Source organism: Pinus tabuliformis, chromosome J (genome assembly GCF_031772625.1).
Source record: "Pinus tabuliformis cultivar Carrire ecotype Pingquan chromosome J, CPIR1, whole genome shotgun sequence".
Taxonomy (NCBI): domain Eukaryota; kingdom Viridiplantae; phylum Streptophyta; class Pinopsida; order Pinales; family Pinaceae; genus Pinus; species Pinus tabuliformis.
Window position 1 is genome coordinate 97,662,954 of NC_142295.1, and position 13,728 is coordinate 97,676,681.

General features: G+C 43.2%; 1 protein-coding gene across 1 annotated transcript in view; it reads right to left on the bottom strand.

The window, feature by feature from the left end:
- Positions 1-13,728, bottom strand: part of LOC149225689 (protein DETOXIFICATION 46, chloroplastic-like) — a 257,569-nt gene that overhangs the window by 227,129 nt on the left and 16,712 nt on the right. Inside the window, exons 3-4 of the mRNA XM_089377279.1 lie at positions 1,481-1,589; positions 1,245-1,300 (exon numbers count right to left, since the gene is read on the bottom strand). Coding sequence (XP_089233405.1) covers positions 1,245-1,300; positions 1,481-1,589 — 165 coding nt within the window. The remainder of the gene's footprint in view (positions 1-1,244; positions 1,301-1,480; positions 1,590-13,728) is intronic.

Consider the following 13,728-nt stretch of genomic DNA (forward strand, 5'->3'; position numbering starts at 1 on the left):
TCCGAAATTTAGTTGGGAGTTCGATGTTCTGAGCCAGGAGGGCTGAAGTCGAGGCTCCTGAGAGCAAAACGGTCTAGTAGAGGAAGTGACGCAGCTCCTCAAAGGCAGTGACGCAGGCCCACACAGTGATTGCGTAGGGACAGCGCAAAGGTAGTCGGGGACTCATTGTTTCAGCTGTCGGATCAGCCGGGACTTGCAGTGTAGAGTGAGGTAATCTCACTAATTTCTTTTCCCGAGTAATATTCTCTGTACTGGATAGCCAGCAAGGCATCCAGAGTTTGTATTCAGAAATAACTACTATTTAATAATAAAAACCATCATAATTGTTCCACCGGTTTTCCCGCATTGGGTTTTTCTGGGGACTTTTGTCCAAAAATAACAGTGTCATTGTGTTGTATGTACTTCCTGTTCAGTGTCTTGTTTCCGCATATTATTTTAAATAGTGAATGTTGTATTTTCGATATTTACTGTAGAGCACAGTAAATAACTTGTATGGTTTCACAAGTAGAAGTAACATCAGTTTGCTGCAATAGGGATTCCGGGTTTAGGAATTTTCACAGTATAAATTAAAAATTTTCTCCAAAATAAAACTATGATTATTTCCTGGACTCCAACATGGTCCAGTATTTCACTGCAGATATACGCAGAGAAGTTATGACAGCCTTTCACTCTATAAAAAATCTATTAAGGATTCATAGTCCAATCTCTGCTAAATTAGTCCAATCCAGATTGTGAGTATAGGTAAGCAATCAGACTGACGAACATTCAGAATGAAAATGTCTGCAAAGTTTCACCTCTTTTTATCTATTCAGAATGAAAAAAAATGTTCTAACAAATCCTCACTTTGAAGTAAAGGTAGGCAAGAGAATGTTGCATCAAAGCTCCATCGTGTCCCCTATTCTTCGACGTAACAACTAGGAAGATAGCAACATATTTTATGCTCGTAAATATTTTAAGTCCAGCCACTTATATATTTCCAAACTGCTACCCTTTGCTTAAAGTTCTTGTATGGGCATCCAAGATTGTCCCATTTCCTTTTCACATATAACATGTGGGTCATATTGTAGCTTCTCTCACAATTTACAAACTTTCGAATTCTGCTGATGTTTTGCCTGAAAAATGTATTCTAATTTCTAATGCAATGTAAAAAACTAAGCAGTGCCACTGAAGGATGATAGGAATTTTATAATCTCTAGCATCTCTAATTTTCATAAATTCAAATATACAAAAGGCTTGATACCTACCTCAACATAGGTTTTGGCTGCAGGTACCAAAGAAGAGTTATTTGCCCCAACAAAGGCTGCAGAACATATGAAAATGCTTGTCACCAAATAATCAACTGTTTTAAAAAATTAATAAGATCAAAGAAGTGCACAATAAAGTAATTCTCAATAAAGCCAACCAGATTTCACATAAAGGTAAGAAAGATTCTCTTCACTATTTTGACATAAATATGAGAACCTTGTTCTGTCTCTTCTACCTTTTAGTATTGAAGTCCCACAAAGTTCTATCATGGTGAACATGCCAAGTCCACAAGCCATAGCAACTAAAAGCAATCGAGATAGATGATTCTCTGCTTCAGCTCTGTTCTGAAGATATAACCGGAAAAATTATAATAGGAAAAACATTATCAATAACAAGAAAATAAAACTTCCCACAATCAGAATTTACGTCAAATAATATGTATAAAATATTCAACTTACTAATAATCAGCAAATAAAAAAGAGAAGCAGTTGTCTGTTTGGTGACAGTAGATAGGCTGAGAAAAGTATGTAAAGATCTGAAGATGGTTTTTGGATTTGAGGTGAATACGGTGCAAAGACAACATGCCCAATTATTTAAGCCAAGATTGTGTGCATGTGAATCTGGAGAACACCAGAATGATTTAGGTATATGGAGATGATAATTTAATTTGTTTCATGTTCATTTACTAGCGACATTCTATGTTATGATGCCATGAATGTCAAGAACGTAGTCCCAACAAGGTAAGGTGTCAGGAGGTCAAGGAGGACTGTGGTGATTTACCTCTTAACATCAAGAACTAAACGTCTTGGTCTTGGATTTGTCTAGATCAAAGTTATCAGACTTGAACGCAGTGAGGACAAACATTACAACTCCACTCTACTAAGCAAATGACTCAGACGAATAATAGTACATAAAATTTTCAAAATTTTATAAAAATATCTAATTGTCTACATCAATGTATATACAAACAATTAGACACCTGATTTCTATTGCATGTAACAGTGGAAACAGACAAAATCACATTGAGATACATAGCCTGTAAGCTCTGAGATACATAAAAGTAAAGTTCTGAGACAAAAGACTATAAGTTCTGAGATACACAAAAGTAAAGTTCTGATGCAAAATACAGAAACAATAGGAGCTCTAAATGGCCTTTAGATTACAAAAATCATAAAAACTATAATTTAATGAGTTAAATGTTGAGATCCCTAGAGATAACACTAGGTAAAACTAATTCTGGATTATTTAATTTAAATCCTGACTCATTAAACCAACTCGACCATGTCCAAGTATCTGAAGTTTGCTTCAATTGTTTCCATTTGATGTTTTAAATCAGTTGGCACCACTGAGAACTGTTATACCTTGTCTTGCATGAGGATACACTCTTGAACTTTCTTCACTACTATTGTGATTTTCATCACAAAGGCAGGTTTACAGGTTGATGAAGCTTTGGATGGCCTGGGGGTTGTGCTCTCACTTGAAGAGATTATTGGTGATGTGGTCATGCATAGTTTGATGATGTTGATGCTTTGGTTGTCTCAGAGATTGTTCATGCTAGTAGACTTCATTGTAAAGGCCCTACGTTCATGTGCACAGTTGATGATAAGTGTTGATGTATGACTCCCTTGATGGAACGCCATAGCACTTTCGGGCGAAGCTAACATTGTGTTGGCATCTTTATTTGATCAGTTTCATGATGGTATAAAGCACTTGTCATCCTCGCATTGCTATCTCTTTATTTGACATTCTTCTTGGGGTGATCTAATATGGTCTAGCATGGTTCAATGTTCATGAGGTGAATGCCCTTGTTCATATTGACAGCTTGTGAACATATTATGGTGTGTTATGATATAGACTACACCCTCGTGTGGAGCACTCCCCTCTTCTACATATTTTTATGCACTATTACTTGGTAGAGGAGCCTACCATGGAACATCCAAACCTTGTGCGATGATTTCACACTTGTCTTTGAGGAAACACCCCTTTTTGATGAATTAGTTGTTGACTTGCCTTACTTGGCATATTGGTTGATGGCGATACATGGCTTATTTGACTCGTTCTTCCTTGGATCTAGCACTTGCACACATGTTAAGCGATGTTCTTATTTTATTTATTTGGTGAGGGGCTACCCCTTTCTTTCTTCATGTATTTGGTACCTTATTTCATGGACCAACCACCATAGCACTTGGCCTGAGGAGGACATCCACCATTTTGCATTCTTGCATGTCTTATCAATTGGATGTTTTCTTAGAGATCTCACATTTGCCATAATCAGGGTTCTTACTTGTTTCAAAACCTCATGGAAGATGACGCCCAACTTGGAAGACTCTTCATTGCACAATTTTCTATATCATTAATGAGGATTGTTGCAAATTGGTTGTCATTGATGTCAACTCAAGCAGAAGCTAGAAGAAGCCCCACTTTCCCCACGCTTGTTATGGCATATTGATCGTAGTAAACATGCATGCTAGACCATCATCATCTGATATTACTTGTCATGCCATTTCCAACGGTAGGTGGCACGCCATGTAACTCCTCACAGTTGAAGAGATATGCCTTCTTAAATTTGAACCTCTGAAGTCTTGGTCAAGGTGCCCCAAATGAATGGTAAAGGAAGCTCTACGATTGGTTTAAAATTTGGTATAAAAATTCATAAAAATCTATGTTGCTTGGCAGTTGCAAAGCGGGCATCTATTTCACCCTTTTCATTGACCAAGTCAGCCCTTATAAGAAGTTTTTTGTTTTTTAAATAATATCTAAAAAATTGTTCAAATCAGCCTCATTGTGGGGGTGATTGTCGCCAAAACCATAAGCTTACCTAGGTTGTTATATAATTAAACCTATTAGGATATTCCGACAAATAGGAAATAGTTAAGTATAACTTGGTCTAGTGTAGAGTTAGGTAAAGTGTGTTTCTTTACTATGTACTTTTGTAACTTACAATCCGATGGTCACGATATGTTCTAGACATGAAGTGATCTGACAGATCATTCTTTCCTCGGTATTACCGACACTTCATCTGTGGCTTAACACCCAATTGGTCCATGATCTCTATTTAAAGAGCATGGGGGATCATTTGTAAGGTGACCATTCACGAGAGAAGCTTATGTAAATTTTCTTTCTTTTATTAATAAATTGCCTGAAGTGGTCGTGGATTGTTTCCCTCTTTGAGGGTATTAACCACGACAAGAATACGGGTGTATTGATCTGTGATCTATTTGTGAGCGGTGTCCTTTGGTGTTCTATCTGAGGAACTTACCCTGTAAATTCCTCCATGGTATCAGAGCATAAATTTGCATTACATCATACTAGCATCATTTACATTACAAATTTGAAGAAATTGGGTTTACAATGATACATGAAAGTGTTGGCTGATGATTTTGAGCTTTGAAATATTTTGTCCAATTACTTCCTCGGACTTGTGACAAAATACGTGCAACAGGCCCTCTAACTTCTATGGTGGATTCTAAGGGAGCTCAGCCCTCCTTTTCAACAGATCTAGGGCTTCAGTGCTCTCCCATAGAGGAAAACAGACTTGGCCTTTCCTCCTCTACATGCAGAGAATATTGTTGCTCCAATACCTCTACACAAGTTACTCACAAGGTCCCTTGCTACTTTAGATTTGCTTGAACATACCAACTCAACAACTCTGCCTCCACACAATGTTTATGTTGCTCTTTAGATCATTGCTCATAGGCTACGACAAACTGCCTTCACACATTCACTTTACACTGTTGATTTGGGGTAGCATCGGATGTGCTCTAGCCACGAAATTTGGTGGAGAGGTTAGGGCACATGAGATCTCTAATACCCAGAAAGGGTTTGGGCAGATTCTAAACAGTTAGGGAAGTATTAAAATAATTAATATTTTTAATGGAGTCCCTAAGTCTAAACTTAGGGAAATTAAAATATTAATGTGAATTAATAAAAAATTGTGTTAGAATGGTCCAAAAGACATGGATCAAGCCAAATCTAATCTTAGCCGTCGATTAGGGACTTAATCCCGGCCATTGATTTGTCAACGAGAAAAGTATAAGAGGAGGATTGAGGGTCACTTGGAGAATACCCCAGAGTGATCAGTGATTCTATTCTCTAGAGCGAGATTTGCTAAGAGAGATAGAATCAATGATCAGCGGCGTGGAGCAATGAATACAGAAGCAAAGAGGCAGAGAAAGTACCAGGAGAATCAGTGCAGAAGCCAGGAGAGAGGGAGGCAAAGCCAGCAAGTGGCCACACAGAGCCAGCTAGGGCCCACGCAGAGCCAGCCAGGAGCTGCGCAGTGCCTCACAGAGCCAGCGTGGGTGACGTAGAGGCTCTAGAGGCTGTCGCAGTGCCTCCAGAGGCTGACGCAGGGGCTATTCGGCTAACATTGGGCTGACGCAAGGCCAGGAAGGGCTGACGCAGTCCCTAGAGGCAGATGCTGGGGTTTTCGTGGGGCAGATTGGAGCTGGGAGTTGTCGAAGTGTTTATCCGAGGTTTCAGCTGGAATATTTGCTTCCGAGTAGAGAGGTACTACTGCCGAGATTATTCTCTGTTGGGTGAGCTGGTTTTGACACTCAAATTGTATTCAGAAACTGCATAATAATAAAACCCTCAGATAGTTGCACCAGTTTCATGCATTGGGTTTTTTCGAGGACATTGATCCAAAAACAAAGTTGTCACTTGTGTGCTTGTTTTGTTTCCTTCAGTTGATGATCTGTAATGTGTTGAGCATGTACTTGTATTTATTTTCAGTATTTACATGGTAAATAACTTGTTAATTAATTAGAACAAGTAGGCAGAAATAAATCAAAAAGTACATGAAGGGTTTCTAACAGTTAAACATAGAAATTCCAACATGGTACCAGAGCGTCGTTGCAGATCACAGGAGAACTAAGGACATCAGCTGCGCAGAACAGCAACAGCAGAAACAGTTGTCCCGAGTGACAAAAGTTGTTCCTAGCAGGACAGCAGCAAGGAAGGGGTGACGCAGTGCCTACGTCATCAAGTTTGAGCCGGGAAGAGGATCAGCGCAGTGGCAGAGGGGAGCAGACTCGACCTACACAGTGCCCGATCATCTTTCTCAGTTAGGAAGGATTGACGCCCGTGGCCAGGAGGTGCGGATTTTTCTGGTGTCGGGATTGCTTAAAGCCTAGAAGCTCTAACCTTCAATTTGCTGGGGCTTAGGAGGTTGTGGGTAAGTTGCAGAGTGAAGCTGGTGGGGTACTGTAGTCAAAATAGTACCTAACAGGGCAAGACCAAGGAGGAGGGAGTTGCTACCGAGGATTTCTAGCCAAGAAATCTGAATCAGTGGTGCAGCTGCACTAAGGATCGAAGTGGGGGCATCTCGACATTAGCAGAGGGGTTTCCGGGAGGGAAATCGAGGCTCAAAGAGTCACACCGAGAACTTCCAGAAGGGAAGTAAAGGAGCAGCAGTGAACGGGGTAAGAGACCTGGATAGACTGGACGAAGCCGCAAACTTCGTAGTCTGGAAGGCCAGAATCTTATCCGTTCTAGACAGGAACCGTCTCAAGCAATTCACCTTGAGGACAATAGCGGTCCCAGTAGACCCGGCTGATAACTATTAACAATAAGTATGAAGATGCAATGGCGAGGGCCAAGAGCATCATCCTTGACGGGGTCAAGGACCATGTAGTACCACACATTATTGAGAAGAATACGGCAAATGAGATGTGGGAGGCCCTAAAGAAGTTGTATCAGCATACTTCCGTGCAGAGGAAGATGCTACTAGAAAATCAGTTGCGGTCATACCAGATGCAGAAGGGAGAATAGATCGACCCCTTCCTTAGTCGATTGAAGGAGATCCGGGATCAGCTGACTTCCATAGGAGCCACGTCGGATCAAGAATTGATGGTGAGAACAGCCCTGAACGCAGTCTCAGAAGACTGGGAGGTGTTTGTCCAAAGCATACTAGGCAGGGCGACCCTTCCAGATTGGGAGGAAATGTGGGTGGCTCTTCGCCAAGAAGAGATCAGAAGGCTAAGCAAGGCGGGAAGCGGCGACAAAGGGATCAAAGTCAAGAAGGAGGAAGATGTTGCCCTAGCATCTGAGGGAAAGCAAGAGAAACGGAAGAAGAAGGACCTCTCCAAGATCAAATGCTTCCACTGTGGGGAGTTGGGTCATTATGCCACCCAATGTCCAAGGAAGAAGAACAAGGGAGAGGCCTCCGAGACCAAGGCAGCGCCAACAAGGGTAGAGAAGGAAGTGGAGATAGACTATGATTGTGCCATGAGTGCACACACACCACTTGAGCGGAAGTGGGGAAACATCGAGCTGTAGTCAGACAGACTACAAGCGATGAGGGGCAAGATCCTCGAGGTACCTAGCCTCTTGGATTATACCTTGCTATGAGCGCCCCAAAGAGGAGTAGCAGCCCTGGCGGATGTGGGTAGAGACGGATGCGGATGAAGCGGCAGAGAGAGCTACAGTACATAATTCCCAGGATAGCGCGAGGCTAGCAGGATGCAACAGTGCGAGAGGCACGGGAGTGTTGCACCAGTGCAGGATGGCACAGAGAGGTGTGCAACGCTGTGAGATGCAGGGAGTTGTTGCAGGAGCGCAGAGGTCAGAGAGGGAGCACTTGTCAGCGGCAAAGAGAGCTTCAGCATTAGGAGTACTCTAGCTTGACAGAGAGGTCAAAGTTGGGAGATCAATTACTTACTTCTCAGTAACTGAGTTGCAGTGCAATAGTTAGCAGTGGTAGTGCTATGGGCAGCACGATGCAGCATGATGAGAGGAGATGTAGTGCAGACGCAGCAGTGGCAGTGGCAGGGCCATGGGCAGCAGCATGGATGCAGAGGGAGTTGTCGTACAGATGCAGCAATGGCAGTGGCAGAGCTATGGGCAGCAGTACAGGATGCAGCAGTGCAGAGGATGATGGGCAGCAGGCCTAGCATCAACACAGGGACCAATGCCAGATGATCAGGGTGATACTCAGTAAGGAGTATTGCTAGAGCACAATCCTCGCTAAGAGGGAGTGTTGATTTGGGGTAGCATCGGATGTGCTCTAGCCACGAAATTTGGTGGAGAGGTTAGGGCACATGAGATCTCCAATACCCAGAAAGGGTTTGGGCAAATTCTAAACAGTTAGGGCAATATTAAAATAATTAATATTTTTAATGGAGTGCTTAAGTCTAAACTTAGGGAAATTAAAATATTGATGTGAATTAATATAAAATTGTGTTAGAATGGTCCAAAAGACATGGATCAAGCCAGATCTAATCTTAGCTGTCGATTAGGGACTTAATCTCGGTCGTTGATTCGTCAACGAGAAAAGTATAAGAGAAGGCTTGAGGGTCACTTGGAGAATACACCAGAGGGATCAGTCATTCTATTCTCTAGAGTGGGGTTTGCTAAGAGAGATAGAATCAGTGATCAGCAGCGAGGGGCAGTGAATACAAAAGCAAAGAGGCAGAGAAAGTACCGGGAGAATCAGCGTAGAAACCGGGAGAGAGGGACGCCAGCTAGAGGCCACGCAGAGCAAGCTAGGGCCCACGCAGAGGCAGTCAGGAGCTGCGCAGTGCCTCAGAGAGCCAGTGTGGGTGACGCAGAGGCTCTAGAGGCTGACGCAGGGGTTATTGGGCTAACGCAGGACCAGGAAGGGTTGACGCAGTCCCTACAAGCAGATGCTGGGGTTTTCGTGGGGCAGATTGGAGCTCGGAGCTGTCGGAGTGTTTATCCGAGGTTTCAGCTGGAATATCTGCTTCCGAGTAGAAAGGTACTACTGTCGAGATTATTCTATGTTGGATGAGCCGGTTTTGGCACCCAGATTGTATTCAGAAACTGCATAATAATAAAACCCTCAAATAGCTACACCGGTTTTCCCACATTGGGTTTTTCCAGGAACATTGGTCCAAAAACAACGGTGTCACTTGTGTGGTTGTTTTGTTTCCTTCAGTTGATGATCTATAATGTGTTGAGCATGTACTTGTATTTATTTTCAGTATTTACATGGTAAATAACTTGTTAATTAATCAGAACAAGTAGGCAGAAATAAATCAGAAAGTACATGAAGGGTTTCTAACAATTAGACTTAGAAATTCCAACAAACACCATTAAATTGTTTGAACATACACTACAATACTTGTTGTCCAAACCCTCTTGTTTAACAAACCTCGTCAATTAAACTTTGCAATCATCTACTTGAAAACCAAGCCACATACTTTTTCAAGGATCTTTGCATAGTCATGAAAAGTCTTGGTCCTAAGGCACTCTTCCTAAGGTTACTCGGCCCTGAAACTCCCTTCTGCAATACCTCAGATTCAAACCTTAGGTACAGACCTCAATACTTTTGCCTATACCTCACCTCACTGCCCTAAATCTCTTGTGCATACCCTTGATGAGGCTCGGCCTTCACTTCTGCTACACCACAGGCCTTACATCCTTACTGTCCAAGAATTCCAAGGGTCTTGGCCCTCCTTTATACACCAAAAATTAGCTCGGCTTTTACACAGAGATATACACTACATCACATGCCCAAAACCATAACACAAGCACGTCCAGCCCTCCAAACCTCAGGTCAGATCAAAACACACAAGACAAACTCATCCTTTTTCTCCAGCTCAGCCTTCTTAAGGATCTATGGCTTTTCCTCGGGCTTTGTCTTCACATAAGATGATTTTCCATGGATAAAACCTCCATGCACACACCTTAGCAAACTTTCTCCTTGGATCTCAGCCCTACACAACCCTTCTTGGTCTTCTCTATAGGCCTAATCCTCCTCGACCTCCTTTCAAACCACCTGTGACCTTACAAACTCGACCAACAATCCTCCCACTAGGTCTGCGACCCTTCAAAACTTGGTCTAAGGCCCTTCTAACTTTTGTGATGCGTCCTAAGGGAGCTCGGCCTTCCTATCTGCAATACAATAGGCCTTTCAGCCCTCCTTTTCCACAAATCTAGGGCTTTGGCCCTCTCCCACAGAGCATAACAAGTTTCTCAGTTGCTTAAGAACAACAGAACCTTGCCTTCAAGCTGAGCAGATTGGGTCTCCTTTGCATAACCAAAACAAACCATACTTGCTCCTCTTCCTTGTTGCGGCTCCCTAAGGTCCACGAGTTCTTCTTGGCTAGATCTCTTCTTGAGAATGAGTTGTTGTCTTGTGTATTGAGACCTTCTCTTAGGCCTCTCTTTATATTTTTCTTTTGGTCACTTAGGAACCCTCTAGACTTAGGGTTTTAGCCTCTTGACCGTAAAAATAAATAATTATTTTCTCTTTTGGTCCTAAACCCCATCTTGGGTCTAAAACCCAATTTTGGATAAATCTCCCAACAAACAACTTATTGTGGGTTGTCCTCTCTTCGAAATACCTTTCGAGCTACCCAAAATCTAACACACAAGCACATTCACTTAACCACCAGGGTTGTCCAAAAGCCCGATATGTCAACTTTACAAGTTCCAAAAGTTAAAGGGAATTCCACATGAAAAAATGTCTCTAGTAACCTTGCTATCAACTTCTTTATGTCTTGAAAGATCACATTGTTCGGCGAGAGATCCCCCAAGGGCAGTTTTGGGGCATAGAGCCCAGATTTTGGTCAAATTTTGTAATTCCAATGTAAAGACTCCGCATTTTGAGGGCGCGGAACGTGTAGTTGTTAAAGAGTCATAGGATTGTCCACCCTTATTTTGATAATGTAATGTCAGCTGTAGAAGATCTACCCATGGTCCGCAAACCATGGGGTTGTATAAATAGAGCGAAGCTCTAAGTAGATAAGAACACACAATGTCTAAGCAATGAAGATGTATGCGAGATAGCTCTGAAGTGTAAGTCTAAGTTTTAGGTCGTAGCATAGGTAGAGGCTCTGCAACTGAGTGCGCAGAGGCCTAGTAGTCCATAGCTGAGTGCACGAACCCCTGCAGCTGAGTGCGCAGGGCGAGTTGAGTTTGTAATCATATGGAAGTATTAATAAAGAAAAGTTTCTATCATTTCTACGTCTTTATTTCATGTTTATGCATCTGTTTTATAGGTTATAAATTTCACTTTTAATGCTTATATGATGCACAAATGTGTATAACTGTAGTGGTTAGGTGAACGCAAGTAAGAACACTTGTTTACGCGAAGATAATCAAGATCTGTCAATAAGATAAGTAAGATACTTAGTCTAGTTTGGGAAATAGTGCAGTTCCCTGCCATATCAGCACGAAAGGACTTCAGCCCTTGGTTAGGGCTACGCGAAAGCTGATTGTAACAAATCGCGAAGGTACTGAAAAATAGATCGGAGCGCGAAGCACCCTGCACAAAGGCAGGTATAGTTGGAATAAACCGACATCACAACCATCTCAAGGGTGCGGAAACTTGGTTCCAGCATCTCCCCATACTGCTTCGAGCGAGACTTTAGTCCGCGCTCCGCAGGCTGATGCCGAAAGGGCCAGTAGTGTAGGGATTTGTTTGGCTAACTAACGTTGAAGCTGGATCAGGCCTTCTCAAGCCAACAAATGGTTCCATTGCCGGGATCGGAATCTACATGAGATATGTGTGATGTCGTATCACTGGAATCCAACTAAGAAACAAATCGAAGGCTGGTTGGACAGAAGAATTCACGAGTTCGCGGCGCAGGAGAACAGAAACCCGTGATTGTCAAAAGAAGAGTGGTTAGATAGCTACCTGTATATGGAGATCCACGAAATCTTTTTCGCGTCCTTCCCTACTAAGCTATACAAGAAGGTCGTGAAGCTAGCAGATAGCCAAGGAAGGTGGAAGCTTTACAGTCCTATTGTGTGGACCCCAGAGCTAGTGCAAAGGTTAGAAGCATCGGAGGATAAGATCGTGCGCGCTGTCGATCATTGGCTCAATCGTATTACAGGAAGATTTGTTACTGAGTTCGCGGTTGACACCTTAGTCAGCTACACCGAGGCAAAGCGACGCTTTCTCAAAGGACCGTGAGATAAGTACGTAAAATCTTTGAATACTTGGATTAAAATGTTTTTGTGCAAAAAGCGGGTTATGCAGTTACCTTGATGTTTGGAGCTACGCGAAGCGAAAAGGTTTACGGGAATGAAAGAAATAAGGGTCCAGAAAATAGCCCCTTGATTTCACCTCCGCGAGGGGACGAGGAAGAGCTCACGAAGGTCTCTCCACGAAGTGCTATTCATCTGATAAGACAAAGAATTCCGCGAATACCACCCCCACCCACACCACCACTGGCTTCACCGCCATCACCTCCATCTTCGCCCGTACCAACTCCACCACCATCGCGATTCAGTATGGCAAACACAGTGAAGTTGCCTGTGTTCAAAGGTTTGGGAAATGAGGATCCGAACCAATTCTAGTTCGTTGTAAGGGCTATATGGGAAGCGCAAGGTGTTACAGATGACCATATAAAGAAAGCGACACTAGTTAGCACTCTGCAAGATCGCATGCTGACCTGGTATATTAAGTACTCCAACGATAACCCGAATGCGAGAGTCGCGGATATCCAAACAGTGCTAAATAGAGAATTTAATAGGCCTAAGTCTGAAGCACAGTCGATTGTGGGATTTAAAGAGATCACGATGCTACCAGGCGAGACTCCTTGGGAACTAGATCAGAGGCTGAAATGTATGATCTGCGAAGCCAATATGAATCTGACAGATGGACAGCATCGCGAGTGGTTTGTAGCTTCGCTACTACCACACTTAAGGAGTGCGCTATCGCAGCAAAAGATAACAACTCAGGCAGAGGCCCTGGAGATTGCCATGAGGCTGCATGAGACCCCGATGCAAGATCCTAATCTAGGAGTTTGGCAGATCCACACGCAACTGAAGAATCTGTGCCTTGAGATGCAAAGTCTGAAACAGGACAGGACGGTTCGACTGGAAGTGTGCGAAGAAGTGTGGTGCCTGAAATGCAAGAGTCAGGGTCATGACAAGGACCATTGCCCGGTCTTTACAAATTACCTCGCACGAGGAGGACCGATGCCTTTAAGATCGGAAGCTCAAGCAGGACCTAGAGCGGCGCTTGCTTTGTGGTGCGCTATCTGTCAAATAGCCGGAAAACATGCCACGGATAACTGCCACTTGTTACAAAAGTATACGAAAACTTCGCAACAGTTGTTCTGCAACTTTTGTAGGTCAGTGGGACATGACGAGCGTACTTGTAGGAGTTATGAATTGATGATGGATAGAATGCCCACCTACAGAGTTCAGGTCGAAACGCGGCCCCTTGACCAGAATGCAAGAATGGCGCGAACAAGGCCGAGGCGAAGGAGGACCTGGTAGAGGTCGCAGACAGTTGATTTGCTACAATTGCGGAGGACCAGGACATTATGCCCGCGATTGCACTAATCCAACGCGCCTGTCGTGCAAGTATTGCACATTGTTTGATCATGAGACAGAAGATTGTCCTACGTTGATAGCTAGGATACGCGACAAAGGAGCGCTACCGCCTCCCCTGACTCAGAACCTGCAGATGATGAGGTCTGAGCTGCGCGAGGAAGATCCGAACATAAACATTGTGCTCCGAAGTGGAATCGCGACAGGAGATGACAAAGGGAAACAGCCAGAAGA